Genomic DNA, 24,893 nt, shown 5'->3' with positions numbered 1-24,893 from the left:
TTACACGCGCTACGTGCATCCCCTCCCACAAGCCGCTGGAGAGACGCAATTCGCGTAACGGCGTCGTTGGGAAGGTTATTGGTGCCAAAGTCGAAGCCACGCGACACTCGATCAGTTAGTTTCTTCGTAGGACAGCCGTTCAAGACAAGGAGATGGGAGAGGGGTGCGCGCTACTGCGCGCGGGCCAGATGGAGGGGGGCGCCCCCCCCCCCCCCCCCCCCTACGCAGCGCTATGCGAGAGAGGGGGACCCACGGCCGGACTACTTTATTCCTCCGCCCCGAGCGGGTCACGTGGGGAGCCCCCCATCCCGCCCCGGAAGAAGATGCTCGCTCCTCCTCCTCCGAGGCCAAGGCGAGCTCCTGGCTCGGGGCTCCCGACAGCACTAGTGAGGCTTCGCCGACCGCCAGCGAAGGGCCGGGCGCGCCGCACGCACAGGCAGCCAGCCACACTTCACGGCTCGCTCACGCCAAACACTTGGGCGGACGGCAGCAGCGGCGCGACTTTGGCTGCGCTCACAACTGTACAAAAGAACACAAAGGCCTCTGGGCAGTGAGCATACGGAAGCCCGAGAGGGGGGGTTGTCGCCGCGGTCCTCACTGAGTGGCTCGAGACAAGCTAGAGGAGTGTATCCCCGACGATCATGCCGGCCCCGTGGTGCTGCTGCTGAGGAGAGCCGACCACGACGCGCACGTCGCCACGGGCAGCAGAGATGGTGTCCTCGGGTCTAGCCCAAAGGTGAGCCCCCACATGGCGCAAAAGTGCGCTTCTAGTTTCGTGTCGTGATTCGCCGCGACAGCTGGTTTCGCTGAAGCGACCCGAAAGTTGTTGAGCGCATGTACGAATCTTCGCGCCCATCATTATCCTGCATTAAAAAGAGCTAGTATCTTGCTAATGGTTTTTTGCTGCTACGTTACGCTGTTGATGTATTATGTGCTTGCAAGAGAAGCACTTTGTAGCCTAAATTGTATAGGAGAAGTAAACTGTACAATCGGCGTCGAAAGTGTGTGGGCAGTACATCTGCCCTTTGCGTTATAGTCGGAATTCAAAGTACTCTTCTTTTTCTCTCTTCTTTCTGCCAGATTGCTGCTGCTATCTACACTCGCACTGTGCTTCTATAGCGCACTGTCTTCTAATTACCCGGTAAGTTATCTTCGGTGGACTTCAATGTACTTGTTTCGCATTCTCGGAGAAGACAGAATAGCGTACTTCAGCTGATTATCGGCCGTCGAGTACGGAAAGAGGGCGTAGCAAAATGAAGCGAGCATTTCAGAGAACGACTGCTAGGCAGCAAGAAATGAGAAAAAGTCCGAGTCGGGCTTTATTTTTCGCGCGAACCGCCGCTGTCGAGTTGCGCGCGCACGTGTGCCGTCTGCTACACGCACCGGGCTAGGGCAGTCGTCGCTTCCGGTCGCTGCTGATTGAGCAGTCGCGCCGGGCGGCAGCGGGCCCAGGCGCGAAGGAAAGGGCAAGACGCCTCCTCTACCAAGTGTTGCCCTCTCCCACCGCGCCACGGGCTTCGCGCTCTCTCTACTCCCGTCTCCATCCGTTTTCTCCTTTACGTATGTATACCGTTCGCATTGAGATTTTGAGGAGCCCGGAACGTTGACACCTCTCCCCTTTATGCGAGTGGTTTTCCAGCGCTGACGAAGCCACCAGTGCAAAGATGTGGCACGCATACGCTCACAGTTGTCTGGCCACCGCTTCCTTTTGGCCTTTCGACAGGTGCTGCGGCTCAGCACCTTTGTTTGCCGCTGTCCGGTTTGATTTACAGACCAGCATATAATGAAGAGTGCTCGGTTCTCAGCTCTTCAACATTAACTGCTGCGATAAGCGCTGCCCACCCTGCGTGCACTCGAAAGGTGCAGTCACGCTCTTTAAAACTTTGTTCTCTCCTTTCAGTAATTTATTTTGATATAACGCACGACGAGCGTTCGACTCAACCGCAGAAATCGTGCTATTAAGAATTTTAACAAATCTTTCCCCGGATGATACTGTATACTCAGAAATGAGATATTGTCCTAGTTTCAATAGCTGACACTCTACGTCAGTCGAATGTTGGAACGTTACTTTGTTCATCGAATATTTTTAAAAACATATTTTCGATAACTTTTCTTCAATTAAAGAAAAAAACAATACAAATTTTATAGAATTACTCTAGACTCTTTCAAATATCGCACTTTTGTTCTTAAGAAAAATCTGACATGCAAGCGACCTTAATGAAGCTGCATGCAACCTTAAAGTTGGCCCTCATGTTTTTAGTAGGACATTATCGAAACATCTACATAGTTCGCGATGTTAAATTACTTCGATTTTAATCGGCGCGCTGAGCAAGCGATCTTAAGCTGCTTAAACTCTGGTGTACGTTAAGGAATTCCCTCATTAACGACAAACGTCAATATTTAAAACCATGCCATCAACCTCTTACAGTTCCGCAACAATCCCTTAAGTATGCACATGACTATTAATAGTAGGAATGACGGCTACTGTTTGATCCTACTACTAATGGTCTCGTGTCGCCATTTACCGAACAAAACTGACATTAAAGGGGATAAAAAAATAGCCAGACTTTGTTTTGGGTAAGTTCCAATAACGTTATGAGGCAGCGGATTCCATACCCACGCAAGAGGTAACAGAGCAATTTCGTGTCAAATCAAAGCTTTGGTTTTACTTGTTGCGATAGAATGTTAAAACACCCCTGACATCAAAATTTCAATATCTAAACGTTTGCGTTGTTATACTCTCCTGCATACATAGCAGGGGCGTAGCCAAGGGGGGGGGGGGGGGTTCAAACCTCCCCCGAAATTTTTCAGTTTTGCTTGCGTATATATACACGCACACATACAAACGCACGCACGAACATACATAAAGTATGGTTGAACACCCCCCCCCCCCCCCCGAAAAAAATTTCTGGCTACGCCCCTGATACATAGGTACATTTGACCGCGCATCAGTGGTGAACGTAACCTTGAACATATTTAAATATTGTTTTACAGTAAGCGCGAGTGTCTATCTGAGTCGGCAGCAGCTCGTGACATCGTCATCAACATGACGCTTTTAGTGGCTACTTGGGCTCTCTGTGACGTTTCGCCCTTTGCGCGAATATTGTCGACGTCACAGGCAGATAAGTTACACGCAACACAAGCTTCACGGCGGGGGCTGTTGTCCGTGCCAGCCTCTTGCTGCTCTCTAGGAGGTACTGACTGCTTACGCCACCGGTGTTTTAAGTGACGTAGCGAGACTTTCCTTTTTTTTTTTTTTTTTAGCCGCAGACGTGTCTGTGAAGTGGGTGCTGGGCAGGCGGGCGCGTCGCGTGTCGTTTTATTGTAGGTGTCTTAGTGCATACAGAAATTTCGGCAAGAGAAGGTGTGCGGCGTTTTAGATCGTGCAGCACCCGCGTTGTTTGATTTCTTCCGCATGATGGGCCTGATTCACAAAGCGCGCTCTTAGCGTCACCGAAGTTCGAGCGCACGTGATCGTGTGGCGCTCCACCGCGGTGGGGCGCTAGTTCCGCATAATTTTGGGCGGATGTTTTAAAGTGACGCCAAGATTCATCATAATTGCAGCACTGGTTTTAACTATACGTTTCGTCGGAGCATTTAGGATTTAATTTCGTGATTATCAGACACGGACCAACTAATTAAAGCATAAATATCACAAAGGAAAATTTGGCTGTCAGGGGTCCATTAAGCAAGATCCTGCATGCGGGCTTCTCCACGTACCTTGACACTCCCCCCCCCCCCCCCCCCCCCGCCAAAAAAAAAGAAAAAGAAAAGAAAAATAACATGCACGAGTGCGTAGCCCTCAGTTAGGGCTGTGCTTGAAGCTTGAACTCGGTCATCATAAAAGAAAGAGAATGCATAGATTGGTGGGGAGATAGTTCAGGTTGGCTACCATGCACGGGAGGAGGGTGTGCAAGGTTAGGAAGAGAAAGATAGTAGAAGGGGAGAGAGAGAAAGAGAGACGAAAGCAAGGTAACCGCGTGCGCGGAACATCGGTAGATGGAGTTGCCGTTAGTCTCTCATGAAGGCCCGCCGAGCTCGGAAATTTTAGCAGCGCGAATAATGCCGTCTGAGTAGAGTTTTCTTTTCAAGCACTGTCCCAGAACTTGTTCTAAGAGAGGACGACTGTCCAGCCTGTCAAGCATTGGGAATATAACCTGCCTCTCATTACTATCTATGACGCACAAGACGCCAGTGCAGGGAAACATACTTGCGTGGTTACATGACCGCCGGAGAAACGGCACCCATCGTGCGATGACCATGAATATTTCTGGCTCGTTGTCGCAGCCTTGTTTAAGAAAGCGGTTGTTGTGAGTGTGAACAGCGGCCAGGGTCAACTTCCTTCCACTTTATCAGCATATCAAAAGGACAAGTGAGTTTAACTTGTTTACGACAATGTATGCAAGCAGATATGAATACTTCAGCTATGAGAGAGAAGCGAACCAGGCAACCGCTTTGGGTCTTCCCTTACACTTCGCGACTGAACTACCTTCAAAGTATTTTTTTTTTTTTTGAAATAGCACTTCTAACTGCCATCGAAACTGTCGCTGTTTTTAAGCGCGTACGGAATCAGTGATGCTGAACTGTGCACTTATTACATTGCTGCGCTTGTTTCATTTTGCTTTTTAGCGATGGCTGGCGAATTTGGTACACTCCTCTCTTGCAAAAAGAAATCGATGGTTGCCCCTTCCATTTTATTTCATATACAGGAAAAATGATACAAGAGTTTGACTACGTATTTAAATCTACCCACAAGAGTTTTATTGGTTTCATTTAGCTAAACTTGTCCCTCTTGCTGATATGCTGATGAAATGGCAAAAGTGTTGTGTTTTTGCAATAACTCGATCACCTTTTGGCCTATGCAAGTCTTAACGATGCTGATTTAGGATGCTCATTCGTGATGCGTTTAAAATAGTGCGAAAGTTTAAGGCATTTTTTTTTTACTTTTCTTTCTATAATAGAGGACGCCCGAATTTTATATTTCTTTATTAGGAGGGGATACAAGAGCGAGCACGTAAAACCAGTCCATACCAGGTGGCGCAGCCAGCCAAATAATTTAGGCTGTTCTGTAGTAACGCCGGCTGCTAATAGGTTAGAAATTAGGAGCGCAATTTCAGGATATCAGTGTTCAGTTCTTTTTGTTCATTGTATAATTTTCGTGGAGATATTCGCATTTGTTGTCGCACTGTGAATGGCCACGACAGCACATGGAAGCTAATGAGCATGCACAACCTCTCCCTAGAGGTCACGTCCCCTGTCGAGTATATAAATAAACGACCATTTTGCCTTCATTTAGGGATACGTTTAAGTTTGATTTTTTTTTTTCATACGTCAAGTATAGAAACAAAACAAACCTTCTTTAGATTTCTGGCTTTTAAACGACGCGCTGCGCCTTGCAAACATCGTGTCCCGAGAAATTCCTCTTTTCCGATTAACCGATTCGCTCATCTGCGCGTAACTCAATTCTCGCAGCAGTTAAGTAAACCAGCCGTTGAGCAAAGGTTCCTTACTTAGTATTCTTCTCGAGCTCTCGTCTGACCGTCACTGTCAGTGGAGAACGAGAGAGATCAAGCGAACAGACAGCGAAGTCAGGCAGTAATGGTTTTAGGTGAAAGGGAGACAGGGGCATCCCTCCGACGAGCAGTGCCACTCAGCCCGGCGTGTTGCGTTCAGAGCGCGTCCTATGTGCGCGCCGTCGCGGCTGGCTCGTGTTGCCGTGCTCCAAACCCCGGAAACTCTGTGAATGAACCGCATACGGGGCAAGCTTTGTGTCACCGACCAGCGTCGTTGGGCATCTGGAGCCTGGTAGGCTGGAGGGTAGAAACCACACGCGATTCACGTGGTGATCTGGCAGCTGTAAGCCTCTTTCGAAACAACCCGAAGGTATTCGAGGGAGGCTTTGCCAGTACGTGTGTTCTGCGTGTGGCGCACGCGTCTTCAGGCAGTCCGGCCGTGCTTCCCGGACGATGTTCGCGCCCGGTTCCGCCAAGTTTGGCCCTTCAGTGACTCCTAATTCTTTTGTTATTTTATGGGCTGGCCGCCACGCAAAAGGTGTTCAATCAGGGATTCACAGTCGTATGATAACGTTATCGACACGGACAGTAAATTACGACGAGCAAGTGGTGCGGTGAAGATAAAAAAGAAGATGATGACGAACATGCTGGTGTTACATGCATGGGCGTCGGCAGGGCTTTGTTTTTTTTTGGGGGGGGGGGGGGGGGGGGGGGGCGAGGGCGTTGCAAGCCACTGTTGCTTGATCACGGTGGTGGAGGGGAAAGTGCTATTGTGCCTTGGGTGCGGGGTAAATGCTGGTGTGGCTTGGAGGAGGCCAAGTGCCCCTCTTGCACCCCCCTGCCGACTCCTAAGGTTATGTGTGTCGCTTTTTCTTCTTCTATTTTTTTTCTTTCCGCGACCTTGCTCACTCGCGTTGATATTTTACGATACGAAAGTGAATGGGCGAGATATAGTGTACGTTGTAGACACACGTTAAAAACTTGGCGAAGTGCGCGTACATTCGGCGCACCCGCTGGCTCTCTCAGCGCACGTGTATTCTCCCACGAAGTTTACTTATGCTGCCATCGCACACACAGCACGCACAATATAAAACCAGGTGTCGAGATAATCAAGTTTTCCGTGCACAGCAAGAAAGTTCTGCGGAAGCCAGCAAGGTGTAGCAATATTTACAACGAAAGAGCAAATTGTCAACCACCCGTGTACTAAGCTACGAAGAAAACAAGATGCCGAACAAAAGCTATAAAGTAAAGGGTTCCCATTGTGCCTTAGTGTTACTACCGGGTGGACAACGACTTTCCCTCTTGTGAATCTAGCGTGAATCTACTCGTACTTGCAGTGGCGCTTCGCTGTATGCCCCACTTGCGCCATATAACGGCGTCACTGACCCGCGTATAGGACGCGTTTACTTTGTATACTATAAAGGCATGCATATTACTTAATGTGAAGCCGAATGACCACTGCAGGTCCAGAGATATATATTTTTTTGGCTCGTTTTTTACTGCATGAGTCGTGGTGGCCCAGGTGCGCCGATAGACTGCCGCGTTAAGGCCTCGTGGCTGTCGTGTAGGGTGGAGTCGCGCAGCCTGCGTCTTTGGTGGTGGCACCGCGCGGGCCTCCTCCATCCCGGAAGCAGCCTGACGAGGCGGCGCTAAAATTGAACTTCTTTCAGAGGGGCAAACTCGGGCCCCCGTCTCTTGCCGTTTTATTTGGAGCGGGACGAGGCCTCAGCGTTCGCCTTTGTTTGGAGTATGCCGCCGGCTGCACTCACCGTCCCCTGAAAGGCCGCCGATGCGCGAATCCACAGCCCTTGCTTGAGACGCTTGTTCGAAGAGCCCAGCATTCGTTAGGGTGATCCCGCCAGCGACGCGCCACCACGGGCTCCAACTCGGCATTGCGAGTCGTCTTGGGGGCGTAACGATTATCAGAAGAGGAGATGGCTATTTTTGCCTCGCGACCTCCGATATCATCGCGCCTTAATAGGTGCGCACTTGCCCGTCGAGCACAGCTGCGTTGCGGTGGGCGGGCAGATTGTTCACGGGTCATGCGCACGTTGCGTGCATTCTAAAGTATTCTACTCGGTCATGAACTGAGGCTTGTTTTCATGAACGCGTAAACTATCCCGTAATTCATCTCGCATCTTTCTGTCATCCTTACGGCTGTCATCTAGCGGCTGCTGGCTTGAACGGCTTTGCATCATGATTATATCGGCTTGAAATACTACGTAACGGACACCCACGGGTATGGTAAGCGGCACAATGCCGTCGACGGATCTGGACTGATAACAAATGCAGGATCGAAGTTACCAACTTGATGGCATCAGCCATCAGCCCGTTTCAATGCCGCATAACGCCCTTCTATCTAGCCACATATTTTCGTCGCTGTGGCGCTCCCCCAGCGACAACGACCCTGGGTAGATCAAATGCGATGGTTGTGTGCCCCAGCATTCACGCCTCAGTTTAGAATCATTTCTTAATTCCTGAGACAACGTTTGTCCAATGAAGCATGCAGAACACACGCGAGAAAGGAGTGTTCAGGTTTCGAGAGTATTTCATATAGATTCGTTAACGCTCCGAATTATATGGCACAGCCTCCCATCCGCACGTCGAGCAGCTCGCCCTTCGATGTAGCGTTCTTTATTCGAAACCGCGGTGGAAGAATTGTGCAGAGTCCACAAGTGGCGCGAGCTCTCCCCTCACTCCTGTCGCTCCCGTTCGCCGCCCTTGCCCTCCTGGGTCACGTGCACCTTTTGTCGCGGCGGGGAAAGCAGGGTCATTCTTCGCGTGCCCGCAGGATGGTGAGGGCCGGCATTCCGAGCTGGTTGGTGCAGCGGCCGGCAGGACCCAGCGCTCGCGCGACCGTGGTCACGCACAAAAGTGGACCCCTCTCGCGGAGCCCAACCTGACGTGTTTGTAACGCGCCACTTTCACGACACTGGCCGCCGGCCCCCTGAATTACGCCGTCCCCGTTTAAAGCGCCCGCTGCTGTCGTCGTTGTTCGTCCCTCGCGCATGCCGACTCGTGTTTACTTAGGCGCTCTGGGCCGCCGCTTTCCATTCTACCTTTAAAGGTCCTCCCGTAGAAGACGAAACATTCGCGCCGCCGAAGCCAAACGCCAAAAAGCAAAAGGGTGTCTGGCAGTCGCTGCCCGCAAACGTTGCTCCAAGACGGGCCGTGGCGCTCTCGTTTCGTTAGTTTTTGCTACTTTTTCGAGCCGTAGAAGCCCAATTGTGGATAGCGACGGGGCGGCGGCGCCTGGGGGCACCTTGTGGCCATTCTGGGAACTACCTTTGTCGGCAGATTCCTCCTCGTCGGCCTGCCCACCTCCGAAACATATAATGACGTATCCGGTTCCATGTGGGCATGGCCCTTTTATTATTACTTCTTTCTTTTTTCTTAAAAACACGCGCTTTGGGGGTCCCTCCCGTTTCGTGCTTTTCTTGTTCTGCGTCGTCCGTTCTAGCTCTTCATTTGCTTCGCCTTTACTCTGAGTGATTTGCGGCCGGTAGTCTTGATGATATTTTCTGCTGGTCTGATCGTTCCACAAGAGGCACGTCTGCTTTGGTCATTTTTGTGCCGAACACGTTCCTGAGATGGGACTCACTGTCGTGAGTTTGATAAGCCAACACGCAGTTCTTCGCGTGACTTGGCCTGGGCAATTACGACGCATTTCGAGTTTCGAGGACTCCTTTGTTGTGCGTCGGCTGTTGCTGGCTTACATGTGTTCCGTACGCAGTGATTCCTTGGCTGGCATGCTTGGCTCTAGACACTATCCAGTCGATGGCGAACATTTGCATTTTTTCATTGTCTGCACCGGCACGATCGCGGGCCAATATTATTGTGTCGTGAAAGCTAACAGTGAAGAATGCGAAACGCGTTCGCGTGCTCTTTTAGTCTAGGTCAAAGCTGATATGATAAGAGTCCTGGCGCATGTATGCTTGCGCGCATCTATTGCGCGGATGTCATCAATTCAAGTAGAAAACAGCGCTACGAGACGGGACAAAAGAAAGGACACAAACACGGCGCTGACTATCAACCAAATGTGCTTTATTCCACCAGTCCGCATATTTATATTCCACCATGACTAAAGAAAGCATAACAAAAAACCAGAAAAAACCCGGTCAGCCTGCGCAAAGGCAAGAAATTCTTAACTCGACAGAAAAGTTATCTCCTTCGGAAGCAGTGAAATCAGTGAAGCAGTGAAAGCAGTGTCCTTTCTTTGTCCCGTCTCGTAGCGCTGTTTTCTACTTGAAGTCATGCACCAACCAGCCCAAATTCGTACCTTACTGCGCGGATGTATCCACAACTTGTACAACTTTTTTTTTAACAGTCAAATCCTAAAGTGCTTTTAGATATTTCTCGGAGTCATAGGCTCTCGTTAAATAGTTACACTGCATCTTAAAATAAAACTTCAGCGTTCTAGCAAAATTCACAACATAGGCAGGTTCGCAGTGACGCCGGGTCAGCCGGGCGCCCGCATTTACCTGCACCCCGCGAATAATAAATATTCAATCACATCATAGTAATTTACAGCGCGCAGAGGTTGCTTGCTGTACGTGCCATTTAGTCGAAACGCACGATTCACTACGCGTGCGCAGAGTACGCGTTAAGTGTAAATGAACGCAGGAGGTCAGCTGGAGTGGACTATCACCCTACATCGCACAATTTGTTCGTTGCGCATGCTAGCGGATGACGCTGCGACTCTTTCCACCTCTTAGTGGGCCTTTCCTGCAAAGGGAGTCCGTTGTGCTCGCCCTGTGGAGGTGCGTACATTACCCGAGGTTCGTGTCTCTTCGTCTTCGTCCTTCCTTTGTGATTTCGTACCTCAGAGATGCGGTGTGTAGCTCAATGTATCGCGTGTTTCACACTGTTCGGCCATCCATACGCAACCGACCCGAACGAACCAAAAGGGCTCGATCTTAGACACTGCCGCCTATGGGACTTGGCTGCACATGTTTCCTCCATCGCGCATTCTTCTTATGTCATTTACGAGGCAGTATCGCAACTTCCCATCGAACTGATTCGTAGCCCATCACACTGGTTACAACAGCATGGCTGTATTCTCTCTTTCTTCGACGCCAACTCGCCGATTTTCCTTCGCTCTTGGTACAGGCCTTCATCGGGAGATGTAGAGTGCCTTCGTTCACAAGTAGAACACCTTAGGCCTAACCGCCAGACATATTAATAAGTACATTTTCAATCTATATCATCTACAAGGTGTCATTAGCTTCAATACCACAATGGATCGTGAATGCCGCTAATTCAACTGAACGTGTGTAATTATACTAAAGGCGCCGGTACTCGAAAGTTTATTGCCCTCGCCCCCTTCTTGCTTGGCGAATACATGCAACTCGGTTCGAGCAACGTTTCAGCCCCTCCCCCGACCCCACCCCTACACCTCATCCCTAGAGCGAAGAAATACTCTAAGCACCGTTAATGGGTGTTCAAGACAGGGCTACGAAGTGGACTAAAATTAGGCTCACAAAGGCCGCGTGTACCTAATCCCCTTCTATCTCATTGCACTGCCTTACAGGGCCGTACCTCCCTAGCATAGAGCATACGAGAGCGCCGCTGTAAGGAATTGTGTGTGCAAGATAGGGTGTAAAATTTGTGCGTGCATATAAGGTCCGGGACGCTGCAATACTCACTCACCGTATACCTGGCGGTTGCGGGGTTTCTAATAAAATAGCGTGGCGTAGCAACAGCTACTACCGCGAGTGGTAATCACGGAAACTCAACATAGATTCCGGAAGGTAAGGAAAGCCCGTCAGAGAATCATGGTCCTCAAAGAGTCAGGGTGAAGCATTGGCGAGAGCGAATCGTCATCCTTAGGCTTTTGTACACTCGTCTTCATATTGTGTTTCGGAGTTTCATCGGACCACGAAGAGTATATGATGACATCTCTTGGCCCCGCGCGTCGGTTTCCGTATATTTGGTTCGCAGGAACACCGTATAAGGCAGATGACCTTGTGCATTGCGCCGCTCAAAACCTGACAATGTGATTTACATAGAGAAGGCAGTGCGCTCTCAAAAAACACTAGAATTGTGTCCCACATGCGAGCCACATTCCGTTATAAGTCGAGAAGCGAGAGCGCCGGTCATTGCCGCGAGCGGTTCCCTCGAGCGGCACTGTACCTCGCCCAGATGGCATTTTCGGGCGCGTCCTTGCCGCGGGGAGATTAATTTTCCCCGCGGCGGGTAAACTTTGTATCGCCCCGAGTCAGCAACAGCAGCGGCCGTGTGTACACTTTCCCGCACGGCCTCTCGCGCGGTGCAGAGAACGGAAAGCGCGCAGTCTGGCGCAGTCGGCTCCGATGGGAGCCCGCGCGACTCCGAGGAGGACCCACCCACTAAATAAAACCTCCTCACTGTGGTAGAGGTCGTTGGCACGGCCAAAAGGCTGCTGCCATTCGAGCCGTCGTCGCCGGGCCACGGCGGCGCACGTCGTACCGCGAGCAAAGAGGCTTCTGGACTTGCTCCGCCAGCGCACGTCTCACTCACATTGGGAGGGCGCCCCTTTGCATATTTGTGGCAGCGGTTTCGCGCAGGTCGGAACTGCGTCTGATGTTTATGCCTCTTGCTTCCTTCATATACGGCTGCCTGCCACCCCACGGGGCCCTGGGTGGCTCGCTCTCTGTTTAGCTCCGCGAATGTCTTGCGCACGGAAGATGCACCCTCCGGGCGATCTCTCGCAGCGCATTTCCCCAGTGGTGGCGTGGATATGCTTGGCTGTAACGAGTTGTTTGAGCAAAGCCTCAAGTAAATCCGAACGCGAAATAAACCTACGTCCCTTCTTCCGTTCCTCCTTCATAGACTCTCCACAAAATTTGCGGTTTGCGCAGACGCTGCACTGTCTACTTTCACTATAGCTTCCTGATGTTTTTTGCGGTTTATCTATATGGAGAAATGGAAGAGGGAGAACGCGTCATGATCACCAAGGTAGGTCATAAACGGCCACTGCGCTGAGGCAGTAAGGGGATAAAGAGGAAATAATAGCGCTGTTTTGATAGATAAGCGATTCAGATTCGAAGAAACTTGAAGCTTTATGAAGGCGCAGACTCGTATACTGCAGAACATATAGGAAACAGCGCAGTGCTTATGGAGCACAGCGTGGCTTGAGGCTCCGTCACCAAGTTGCCGAGTGAGTGATTGCGGATCCAATTCATGATAGCGCAGTAAAGAGATGTTGACAAGTGTTTGCGTGAGCTATCAATATTCTCAGGCAATGAAATGTCACAAATACAATCTCAGACAGCTGGTACATGCCTCTACTACCACGCAGAGGCTAGTAAGAATAATCAAACAATTTAAGCGCATCTCGTTTAAGTATACGAATTCCTCCCTCACTCTCTAATTATGTTTTCTCCTTTTTTTGACGCGCACATAGACGCCATTTTTCCTCCTTTCATGCCTGCACGTAACTTACTGCTACCCGATGCGCGCGCATTGCATTCACAAAAGCCTCCCCGTCAACCTCCGTTGTTAGCACATTTTCTTAAGTGGGTCAAGTTGCGCAGCTGCTCAGTGCCATAGCGCGGAACCGAGAAGTTTGGTTGTTGGCGTGTCCCCGGTCCGTAATTAATCCGGCGCCAGCTCCGAGTGTCTGGCGGCTCTATCAAGGGAAACGGATGCGTCCCAACGTGGCAGACAAATCGGATGGGAACCACGCAAGCGTTAACAGCTCGCAAGTGACACTGAGGGTTGTTGCACATACATGCTCTGTAGTCCATTTACAGGCGTGGTGAACGCTGTACCCCTCAACTGATCTGCGCGAGAAAGCCAGGCTGGTAGACGCGCGTGCCAACAATCTCCAATCGAACAGTTTCATTCCACTATAAACGAACGAAGAGGGCGATGCACTGGGTGGCGCATCGTACATAATTAGCGGCGGATAACGCATGACGCGCAACCGCGCGGCTGACACTTGTAGCCCTGCATTAAGCAGGAACCGTCATCCTATCCGCGTTTCCCTCGCGCTCCTCCACGCGGGAGGCGAGGGCGCTGCAGCAAGTGTCTACTCCCGTCGAGGAGAAACCGGAATATAGTTTTGACGAAGTCCACGGCCGGCATGTCTCGTTGCATCACGCGACTGTCTGCGTGGCCGGGGAGACGTCCGCGGTCTGCACTGCTCAGAAGCGCGAGAGCACGGTCGTACCCTCGTCCCGCAGGCCGCCGCGGGAGGTCTGCTGCTGCTGCTGCTGCTATAGCTTTTCCGTCGCGCCCTGTCCCATCCGCCGGAGAACGTCGCAGCCGCTTATTGAGACGCTGTCGCTCCCTATAACCGCGCTCTCGACCCCCCCCCGCCCTCATTCCTCCATTTCCCTTCCCTGCAATTTCTCGGCATCTTCTCGTGCAGCTCCAAGCCGAATGATGCACGCCGCAAGCGCGCGAAACCACTCACCATGTGTGCACATAGGGATCAGACAGCAACAACGAGCCGACGATTTCTCAGTGATGACTATGAAAGTCACAATCATTACACACGATGCGGGGGCAAAAGTGAATTGAGAAGAGATTGAAGTAGACAGTAAACGCAGCCAGTGTCTCAAGATCAGTGTCGTCCTCAACGCAACTATAATTTTCTTGCCTAAGCACCAGCAAACATTTCACGAGGGTTTTCGTTCGTAACTGTTCACTGGCAGGCCGCCTTCTATCTGATGCTACGAGCAGCATCGGCGTTAGCTAAAACTTTTTCTTGCGATCAATTCTGGCGTAAGAGCTTCCTTTATATGGGGGCTTTAACTCGGTAATGCTGACGCTTACCTCAGCCACAAGCAGTTACAAATCAATGAAAACATTTCTTGCTTTCACAGATAAATTCCTTAATGTGTGCGGTAGAGCGTGGTGCGTATCGTTAGTTGCGTTTGCCAAGGTCACCTTATGCGACGGAAAGGCCAGAGCAGCTTTTTTATTCGCAATTCACACGGTGCATTCTTATGCCTTTTTCATGACTTCGGTCGTCGGCATCCTGATTGAACGGAAAGAAAAAAAGAAAGAGGGAACTCGGAAACTGAAAAAAAAAAAAAAATGCAGCGAGCGAATTGCGAGCAGCTGTTCTGTCGACAGGCGCGCAACGCAAATGCGTGTCGCCCGGAACTTCCAGGAGGTCTCCGGCAAGGACGTTCTACTCTGGGGATTCGCACATGCGTGGGCCAGCTTCTTCAATGAGACCAATTAGCCAGCTGCCCTCGCTCTCACACAAAATTAAGACGCCTCACGCACGAGTGGCACACCGGAAAGAGCGTGGCATGCGATGTCACACATGCCACGCTTCAGCCGCACTTGCTCGCCGGGGGAGTTCCCGCGTTCCGACACCGAGCGCTCGTTTCTCCTCTCGTCCAGTGTCGAACCCACTGAGTGAGGGCGGGTGATGAAACACTGCTCGCACGAGCAAAAGTAGTTTGCGGTCGACACGCTCGGGACCCTTTTCAGGCCTTTATGAATGCATAACTTGTCCTTGAATTCACCACTGAAGATCGTGGCTATAGTTATTTGTGTTATTATTCTTGTTTATTTTATGTAGGAATCAATACAAGAAAGGAGACTAGCATACCTATAAGGACCCTAGTAATAAAAAAACCGGTTTCACGCGTGTGACAATACGTGATTTACTGTCATATTACACACACGTGTGTGTGTGTGTGTGTGTGTGTGTGTGTGTGTGTGTGTGTGTGTGTGTGTGTGTGCGTGTGTGTGTGTGTGTGTGTGTGTGTGTGTGTGTGTGTGTGTGTGTGTGCAGGCTACAGGAGCGTCTCCTCCTTTCTTCTCGATCGCCGATCTCTGATGAGTAAGAGAGACATAGCCTGTCTACATTTATTCAGTAAACATTGCCTCCGGGAGGAACTGCCCACTGTGCGGTGGTAGCGACAGTTTTGATTCCTGAGCGGCCAAAATTATACATAATACCACAGGCAGCCATTGCGAACTCCCGTGTTGCATCACTGCCCGGTACCAGCGTTATATACATTATATACATCGGAGTAGCGGAAAAGTTTTGTGGGAGTAGCCCTCCGGGCCACTGAGAAGAGGAGGGGGCTTTGTCGCGGCGTGGCTCAGAGAACAGGCTTTCTGGAGTCGTTTGTCAATTTCGTCTCCGAGCAACGTCGGCGATGCTTGGTGGCCGAGACAGACTGCGGGAGGCACCATCGAGGAGGTTGGCTTGCTGTCGAGGCACGGGCCACAATGCCTGTTTCGTGGCCCCGGTGGCTGCCCCCATCCGGCGGGGGCCCCAGCACCGACGGTTGCACAGCCCGTTATTATCACAGGACAACGCGCTGGCATTCTCGCTAAACGGAGTGCTGTGTGCCTATACGCGGCGCAGTCTCCTAAACGAGAGCATGCACCCTTGATCGTTCATTACGCGGAGTGCATGGTTGCGAGGGCGCAACGGCTGAGAGCAGAAAAGAGTCCACGACCTAGCCGCCGTCTTGATGCGCGAGGAACGCTCGTAGAAGAAGGAGGAGAAAAAAAAAAAGATACATCTGGGAAGCAGCTGAAGCCGTGAACGTCGAGGAAAGCATAGGCGGGCGGCAGCAATACATACTCCATGCTTTCTTCCCTTTCCCTGTCAGTTTATCTTTTTTTTTTTTTTGCATTCGAGATTCGGCTCCTCTTCTATAGTTCCTTTTATCAGGTGCTTGGCGCACTTGAGTGATCCGCGCACCACTGCGACGAGCACGCTGGAGTCAATACGAGGGATGCCGTTTGACTTGTTTTCGGTTACCGGCCCCGCGCGAGCACCTATCGCGTCGTGACTGACCGCGAGCGGAATGCGCGATTTACTCGTGCTATAGGGCCAATACAAACCCGGCAGCGGGACAACTGCGCTCGGTAATTACGGTGGCAACACTTCGTCAATGCCACTCGGTTCCTGGCTCGCCCCATGAAAAGTGTAAGAAAGAGAAGCGGCGGGGGAAGCGGGGCTTTGGCCCCGACGCTATCGGGACTAGGAAGGCGGAGACGCCTGTCATCTAGCTCCGCGGAAGACAGATACGAATCGGAAGGAGTTGAAAGTACAGCTCTACAGAAAGAGAGGCACAGACAGCTCAGGGAAGGGCAGATGATGCGAAGGAAAGACAGCGCGGGCTGGTTCATAACACAGGGCAATAGAGACTGGGTGGCGCCTCGCTTGTCGAGCGTTCTTCTCTTGGACTCATTACCGAGGGGTCGCCTGGGGACGCGCGCTGGGCGCTCTGCTTTCTGTCAGCTTTCCGTGCTGGTTTTATAAACAAAGTTTGGCTCCTCAGTTGTCCAACCGGAGCTAGAAATCTGTTACAGGGCACTTGCCGCAGGTTGCCATTGTGAAATCAAGACATGCTGTAGAAAGAGAGATAGAAAGAAGGAACAACCAGCGTACCAGAGGCTCCCGGCTTTACGCGACTGCCAGACACCTCGTGACGTCATCGCAGGCACATGGATGAACTTGCTGGAGAGAGACTCGTATAGTTTGTATTATAAATTCCTTCGAATATTCCGGTCACATTGCATGGTGAATCACAGAGTGCTCTCTCACTGTTTCATGCCATTCTTTTTTCCCGTAATATATAGCAATTTAATAATTACTACTATCGCTAATTATGGGTGCACCAGCCGCTATATGGGCTCAACGGGTTTAGACGACGCCAGGACCGTCATATGAGCGAGTACAATTTCATATTGACACCGACATACAGGATGCTTCAGTCCGAGGCATCGTGTATATATATCGGTGTCATTACCGTACATTACCACCTCAGGCAGAAAGTGCGCTACCCCCCCCCCCCCCCCTGTTATTATTACTATTATTATTATTATGTTTTTCCTTTTTTAGCAAACAGCTTTCATGCTTTAAATGCAGCAGGACATAGCGGCACACACTTTTCAAGCATTCGTGGGTCGAGTACGTCGCGAAAACTCAGGAAATCTCATTCTTTGAAATTCATGCCCACGTGACCTCCTTTCTCTTTTCTTTCTTTTTTTGAAGATGGCCGACGGAGGTTACAGATTATCTTAGCTTCATACTTGTTTAGTTACTTCACCTTCTTTAACACTGTGGCTTTCTTCTACATTTTCCTCTTGTCATTTTTTGTTTGTTTGCTTGTTTGTTTGTTTGTTTCTTTGTTTGTTTGCTTGCTTGCTTGCTTGCTTGCTTGCTTGCTTGCTTGTCTGGGAAGCTCCGTGAGCTCGAAACATCCGTTGGAAAGCTCTCCCTGCCTTTTCCCCCATCCGCTTTTATTTTTGCGCCCCCGAAAAGACGGCGCCCTGCCTTGATAAACACAAAAATTGCATTCCCTTGTTCGCTCGCCCGCTGTGTTCTTGACCCTGCGTTACCTTTACGCAAAAGCGACACTGCTTCCGCCTGCGCTTTCGAACGATGCATGTGCACTTCCAAGACGTTTTAGCGCTTTATCTTCTTTTGACTCACATTCGCTAGAGACAAGCCGTCAGCCCGGTCCGGTGTCGGTTCACTGCTAACGCGACACCTTACCGATCACCTGTACACGTAACCACCGACAGCCCTTGGCCGTCATCTGTTTTTCTTCGCTCTCACGCGCGTTTTTTTTTTTTTTTCTTTTTCCGTGCCCGCGACGTTTCCCCACGGATGCAGCGGTGGGCCTTTGTCTCTCTACATATTTGCTTTCACTTTTGCGCTTTCTTTTTCTTGCGCTGCCTGGCAGGCTCGAACGCTCTGGATACCAAGGGAACACCTTTTATTTTTAGTACACTTTTTAAACAGCAAGATAACCATCCAAACGGCACGATAATTTAGACGCTTAAAGTTTCTCAATTCAATCCTTACGCGCTGCTAAAAAAAGAATTATGGGCCTATGCGGAGTTTTCCTTTTGCTTAGTCTTCTTTTTCTTGGCAAAGCATTGCTTCTCCAATTTTCTTTTCTTTTTTTTAATTTTCCGTAGTATCCCGTAAGCTCACTTCCACTGGCATTCCTACGTATAGCTCCTCCTGACGCGTGCACGTGGACATGAGTGCCTCTAAGGCGGTGATAAGACAGACGCGAAATGAAATAAAATGCCGAACTGCAGGAAGTGCGACTCTCGCTTGGGGAGCGCATGCAGCTTCGTCGTTACAGGTGAAGGTCAGTCAATGTAAGTGCTGCTAAGCAAAACAAAAGAATTATCGACTGCTCGTTTATCGTCACAAATTTACATTAAATGTATCGTCAAATAAATTTCAAACTATAATAAAACGATCATTGTTGACTAAGCTAAGAATTAAACAGGTCATTATCAAATAAACCGGCTTCGCGGAACTAAGAAGACGCAGAACTTGCAACCATGTGCGCAGGAACGGAGCGCGACGCAGTTTCGAAGGCGATGTTTATTTTTCGGAATGACGGTTGAACTGGTACACAGGTGGCTACGCAAACTAGGCAGAGCGCTATGGCCACTTGCGAGCTGTATCGGAAACGCGTCGCTTGCACGCGCAGCCGAAAGACGCCCAGGGTTTGCGCGCACGCGCGTCGGGGAGAGCTTGTCGTGCGACTGCAGGTGCAGTGACGGAACCGGTGCTATAAACCACCTCGAAAACAGCGGGGCCGTGTATGGCGCTCAGTAGGGGGCCGTTTTTATTACGCGCCACAAACAAAGGTCTCGTCGACAGCGCCGGTGACAACGCGGAAGCCCGTTCATGTACGGCGCTCCTCCGCCGACACCAGCCCCGGTCACACGACGCGCCTGGACGCGAAAAGGTCTTCGGAAAAGAGGCGGCAAAAGGCGCAGGTGATGCCACGAGCGAGGGACGCCAAAACAGCCTCGCGTATGACGCAACGCGTTGCGCGGAATTTGAATAGTGGCGGCGGCTGTCTGCAACTTCGATCGCGCCCCGGGGGCTCGCGTGGGCGACGCGGCGACCTTAAACAGACTCCCACACGGTGGGCGTCGTCGCGGCTTCCTTGTACCGCAGAGACACCATACTAGACGCGTATACAGGTATGTGCAGCCGCCGACGGTTCGGTACACGTGCGTGTGCCCGATATAGTCAGACGCGGTTTGCGTCCCACGTCGAGGCTGGTTATAGTTAAGGAAGCACGCTGCAGTCACTGCGAGAGCGGTCTCGCCCGATCGGGGAGTTAGGCGCGCCGACGAATGCCGGCCTGCTGAAGCCCAACACATTAATCAATCGTATATACATGCCCAATATGACACCACCCAGTTTTTCGGTGTTAACACCTAAAAACGGTTAAACACCGTTAACACAGCTCCGAGCACTGAAAATGGGCTCTAACGAACACGTGTTTTTCTAAATAATTACTGGTGAAAATGCTAGAGCAGGGTATAAACCAGGAAGTGAACGATGTTCCTGCTATGTCTCGGCGCGACACGCCGATATACGTTCAGGTTTAAAAAGAGAGAGAGAGAGAGAGCTAGCGCAGGCCAGAGCGCCAGTCATTATACGCCCCCGACACTTGAAGGTCGGTTGGCGGCCCGGCACACTGTGTGAGCCACTTTCACTGAAACCAGCGCAGAGATTCTGTCGAATGCACCGAGAACATGGATCTTTTAGAAGAACAGTGGCGTCAGATGTGGAAACCTCTGCCTCAAAGTGGAAATGAACGCACTCCAAGCAATGTATACGCGCGCAGGCCTCTCGGTGGGAAGGAAATTATGCGCCGGTGCTGTCGCTGTGGCAGTGACCTTGTCTACCATTGTGCGATCCTTTATCAGGTCCATAGACGCATCCGTCAACCATCTCTTGCGTGTCGAAGGATGTAGGCTTTTCACGGCTAAGGAGCGCGGAAAGCCTCCATCTCCATTTCGACCATCAGGAAAGGCTCCCGTTCTCATAAGTCAAATGGCGTGGTAAATGTGTCACGCTAACAGTGAGCTCCACTCAGCAAGATGACGTGACAGGAATGTGGGCACTTCGCCCGCCGAATAGTCACTTTCCCAGGCGATGCATATGCTTTATGGTGGCACCTGCATATCATGCCACCACCAGTGTTCGTTATGTAGGAGTTGGTTTTATTATTTTTTATTTCTTACTGCTTAAGTCAATTTGCATGGAGTGCGTTCACGGATGCATGAATTGATGTGTTCATCTTGGACAGGCGACTCGACCCTCATGTCTTTATTAAAAGACAACTCAATCTTCAGGCGAGTAAAGTTGTTGCTCCCCAGTCGACGATTGTCTGTAGCCCCAAGAGGAGCATTAGGGTCGAATATTCCCGAATATGTATATATATATATATATATATATATATATTGCCACTGCATATGATCAGTAGCTATCGCTTGGTATAACTATTATATTAAAGCGATTAGTGAAATGAGCAGTCACTGACTTGCAAGACACACAGACACACAAACACACACACACGCACACACACATATATATATATATATCAACAGGGAGAGATGGGGGAGAGGTATTTTAGACACGACGTGCGTTTTCGTACACTTTATACTGACGTTCCAGCCGGGGATCCGGCCTTCCCCCGGTTGAAACGGCGGAAAAAAGGGTGCGAAAACGTACATCGTATCAAAAGACCTTACAATGTGTGTGTGTGTGTGTGTGTGTGTGTGTGTGTGTGTGTGTGTGTGTGTGTGTGTGTGTGTGTGTGTGTGTGCGTGCGTGCGTGCGTGCGTGCGTGTGTGTGTGTGTGTGTGTGTGTGTGTGTGTGTGTGTGTGTGTGTGTGTGTGTGTGTGTGTGTGTGTGTGTGTGTGTGTGTGTGTGTGTGCGCGTGCGTGCGAATTCGAAACCAGTCGAATACTCTTTTAACTTGACAAGCTCATTCGGTTAAATTCTTGGTTGTCCCAGCTCCATCCCCGCCATTGGCTCAAGATAGCTTTAGAGTCATTGCAACTTTCATCACGCTGTCCCGACGCGCAACGAAGACCGTTACCATGGGAGCGGGGCCCTATTTCTATATAAACTATAGTATAACCAGGGAAACACCCTTTATGCCTCTTCTTGGCTAAACGAGGCAAACGGAGCGCTCGCGCGCCTCAGCGGCGTGCCGAACATAGCTCAAACCCTGGGGCGGAGGGGAGCTCGATGCGCGGTGCCTGCTCGAGCATTGTTTCAAACATGTGCCGCGCAGACGGAAGCCCTGCAGCGGCCCATAAAGGGGTGCCCCGCTCGTCCTCGCCGGCCCGAGCAGTCGCATGACTGCGTTCCGTTCATGACGTGGCGACTGGCTTCCATCGGGCGCATGTTTACGAAATTCCCTGCCCGCGTTTCCCCTTTCGCGGTCAGCATCCCAAATGGGACGCCTTGTCTTCTGCCGTCTCCGCCAGTTTATTTAGGCTTCGGTTCGCAGAAGGAAGATCGCTGGCATGTGAGGTGTTCGTGGTCTTCTGCCTCTGCCGTAGGAGAGCGTCTATTTTTTGGCCACCCCCCTGAGCCACATAATATCTTCTTCTGTGCCAGCTCCTGCTCCTCTCTACTGTAGTAGTCAGCGACGGGAGAACACGTGAGGGCTAGATTTAAACAATAAACCTTCATTATGAAGGACATTGCGTATAAGCAAAGTCACTCAGAACGAGAAAAATAAGCAATAAAATATACCGTCATATAAAAGGTTTTCCGACAGAAGCGTGTGGAGTCAAGGTCAGTCGAGATGAATGCAATAGATCTTGCATCCTGCAGGCGTGCTATCTCAAATTTACTTGTATTCTGCGCTGTCCACAATCTGCACTGGACCGGCTCCCGAGTTCCGTATTGCATATTTTAATAAGTTCGCTCATTGGTTCACGCATCCACCCCCTCTGCTTCTTTTTCTTTTGCTTTAACCAAACATCATGCAGATCCAACGAACGCGTTGAAATCTATGTAGAGCGAAGTTTTAAAGTGGTCCAGATGTTTTAAATTGGTCTGCACTACTACTACAGGTTTTCCCGCTCAATTTAATCCAAGCGCCAGCCAATTTGGCTGGCGCTTGGATTAAATTGAGCGTGAAAACCTGTTGATGCGGTGCGTACAATTGAGCTTATTTCCACCGTATGCATGCACCGTGTAAGCTGATAAAATCAATATGTGTACGCATTACGCCGAAATGCACTATGAGTCATCACATGACACTTCCCGTCTTACATCTGTTCTGGAGAGGAAGAATACTTCTAAGAAAAGGAACGCATCACAACCCAACTCGTGTATGCCGCGCAAGACTTTCGTCATTCCTGCATATATATCTCCTGCGCGACCGCCGACGCTGACCACGCATTCCTGCTCTTGTACTTTGCAAAATATTACCCGTGGCGGCTGATGTACGAACCCTTTCTTATTTAGATCCACGAGGAAGGGATAAACGCTCACTGCAAAAGCGCTTCTACGCGAGATACGACTCACCCTTATCCCTTCTCCGTTTCTCGCCTGTCTAGCGCGCTTCGTCGGATCAGAATTTTTTACGGCTGTCGCGCAGGTGATGGGGGGTGATGCCGCTGTGCGATCTCTTGGAAGCTCTGCATACTATTACGAGGCGCGAGCTTCGCAAGAGCCGCCGCCGTTGCCGCCCCCATCGTAAATTGTCTGCCCACGTATTCTTCGGGCGGCGCCGTTCACGACATAGATGGCGAATCCTTTATTGCGCCAGCAACTACTGTTGATGTAGGGACCGTTGTTGTTTTTACACACTGGTGGCAGAGCCCTAAGAAAAAAAGCGTCCAATATTGAGCCATCGTACTGTCCTCCAGCGTTCAGCTTGTCATATAAGGTGTCAGATATGTACTTTATTTGGGAAGTTAAAAAGTATTGTGGTGTTGTATACGGGTGCGGCTGTGCGCTTGTGCGAGTGGGATTCAACTGGCAAGACATTGGAAATGGCGTTACCGCTCCAGTAAACATATGAAAAGCTTTGGATCCACACGTCTTCAAAAATTTCGAAAAACTTCGAGAAACAAACTTCGAGGAACATAGGAATAAATGAGAAACTGCGCATTACGAGTACCTATATCGCTTGGCAATACTATTAAAACTGTCAGTGAAATGAGCAGTTACTGACTCGGTAGGCGCAATGGTTTGGTGCTAATAAGCTGTTTGTACAAGAAAAGCCTACTTGTCGATTTCTCTGGAATGCACCGACGTTCACTTTACGACCTATCATTAACCTAAGAGATGCTCCATTTACGTTTCTTTTTCTTTTTGTCAGTTATTGAAACGCAAGCTCGGTTTATCTATTTCTTTGCGTGTTCCTGCAGCAACAACAACAAAAATAAATTAGATTCTTGCGCTTAAAACAAAGGAGCTAAAGCGCGCTTAATGGTGTTTCTTTCTCCTGCTACTACGTACTGGATAGACTCAGACTCAATTCAAGGTTAACTCAAGGTAGACAGCGCGCGCGAACACACACAGACACACGCAAACACACACACACACACACAATGCCGGATCATGTGGTATCCTGTGGTTCGTATCATTGGCATAAACAAGGGGGGGGGGGGCTTACTACCTCCCCGAAAATTTTCACTCACTTTTGCATGCATATATGCACAGTACACGCACAATACAAACGCACGAACGAACATTCATAAAGGTGGTCAAATCTCTCCCCCCCCCCCCCCCTCTACAAAAAAAAAATCGTTCTGGCTACGCCCCTGGTACGTATTTAGCCATCGCTGCGTGCTGTAAGATCATTAATTGGCAGTTTTGCGCCTTGAAAAAAAAAATAGACGCAAATAAAGCACGAAGATGGGCTATAATTTGTTTTTTGTCGATGAACATGAATCATTGGAAAACTTCCGATAAAGCCAAGCGGTAACCGCGCGTGCGTATTTCCTGACATGCTTCCGTAATGACAACCACGGTGCCTTCTCTCTCGTTTGCAGGCAGAGTACCGGGAATTCTATCGCGACCCCTCACGGTACAACAGAACCGGATGGAACAACGGCCGGGACCAGGGCGGAGTCCGGCGAGGTGGTTATAACGGCTACGCTGAACAAAGGAACTGCAGCTCATGCTCGGGATGCAGGTGTATAGGAGAAAAAGGATCTCGGGTGAGTTGGCTGGCTAAGTTGTGTATGGCGTTTGCTTGACCCTAGTACTGTTGCCGTGCTCCCACGTCCCCTTTAACGTTTTGTTTGGTTATTCCAGTCAGGTGCAATATATCCCCATTTTTGTGGCAAAAGAGGTGTTATTCGCCACACATTTCGTGTAGCAAAAAAAAGAAGAAAAAGGTTAGGCAAAGTAAAGGCCTTTCCTTCAAGTCCTATAAATCAGCAACCTTCAAGCGGCGTCCTTATTTGATCCACCCTTACTTTTGGGCGAAAGAGATGCGGGGCAAATAATTAACAATTTGACAATTAAACAAGGAACGCGTCCACATCTTCCCCCGAGTTTCCAAGCGTTTCTGGATGTAGCCATTCAAGAACGAGATAAATTGAGCGTCGCGTCATCAACGACTGTATATATATAGATTGCGAATTACAAGCTCGGAGGACACGCTCCCATA

General features: G+C 50.2%; 1 protein-coding gene across 1 annotated transcript in view; it reads left to right on the top strand.

Moving 5' to 3' along the window:
• Positions 1-384: 384 nt before the first annotated feature.
• LOC119397255 (collagen alpha-2(IV) chain) overlaps positions 385-24,893 on the top strand; it is a 58,658-nt gene continuing 34,149 nt past the window's right edge. Inside the window, exons 1-3 of the mRNA XM_037664689.2 lie at positions 385-736; positions 1,081-1,141; positions 24,271-24,438. Of these exons, the coding sequence (XP_037520617.1) occupies positions 711-736; positions 1,081-1,141; positions 24,271-24,438 (255 nt within the window). The 5' untranslated portion in view covers positions 385-710. The remainder of the gene's footprint in view (positions 737-1,080; positions 1,142-24,270; positions 24,439-24,893) is intronic.

This window comes from Rhipicephalus sanguineus, chromosome 1 (genome assembly GCF_013339695.2).
Source record: "Rhipicephalus sanguineus isolate Rsan-2018 chromosome 1, BIME_Rsan_1.4, whole genome shotgun sequence".
In the NCBI taxonomy this organism is placed as follows: domain Eukaryota; kingdom Metazoa; phylum Arthropoda; class Arachnida; order Ixodida; family Ixodidae; genus Rhipicephalus; species Rhipicephalus sanguineus.
This window is presented reverse-complemented; position numbering and strand designations above follow the sequence as displayed.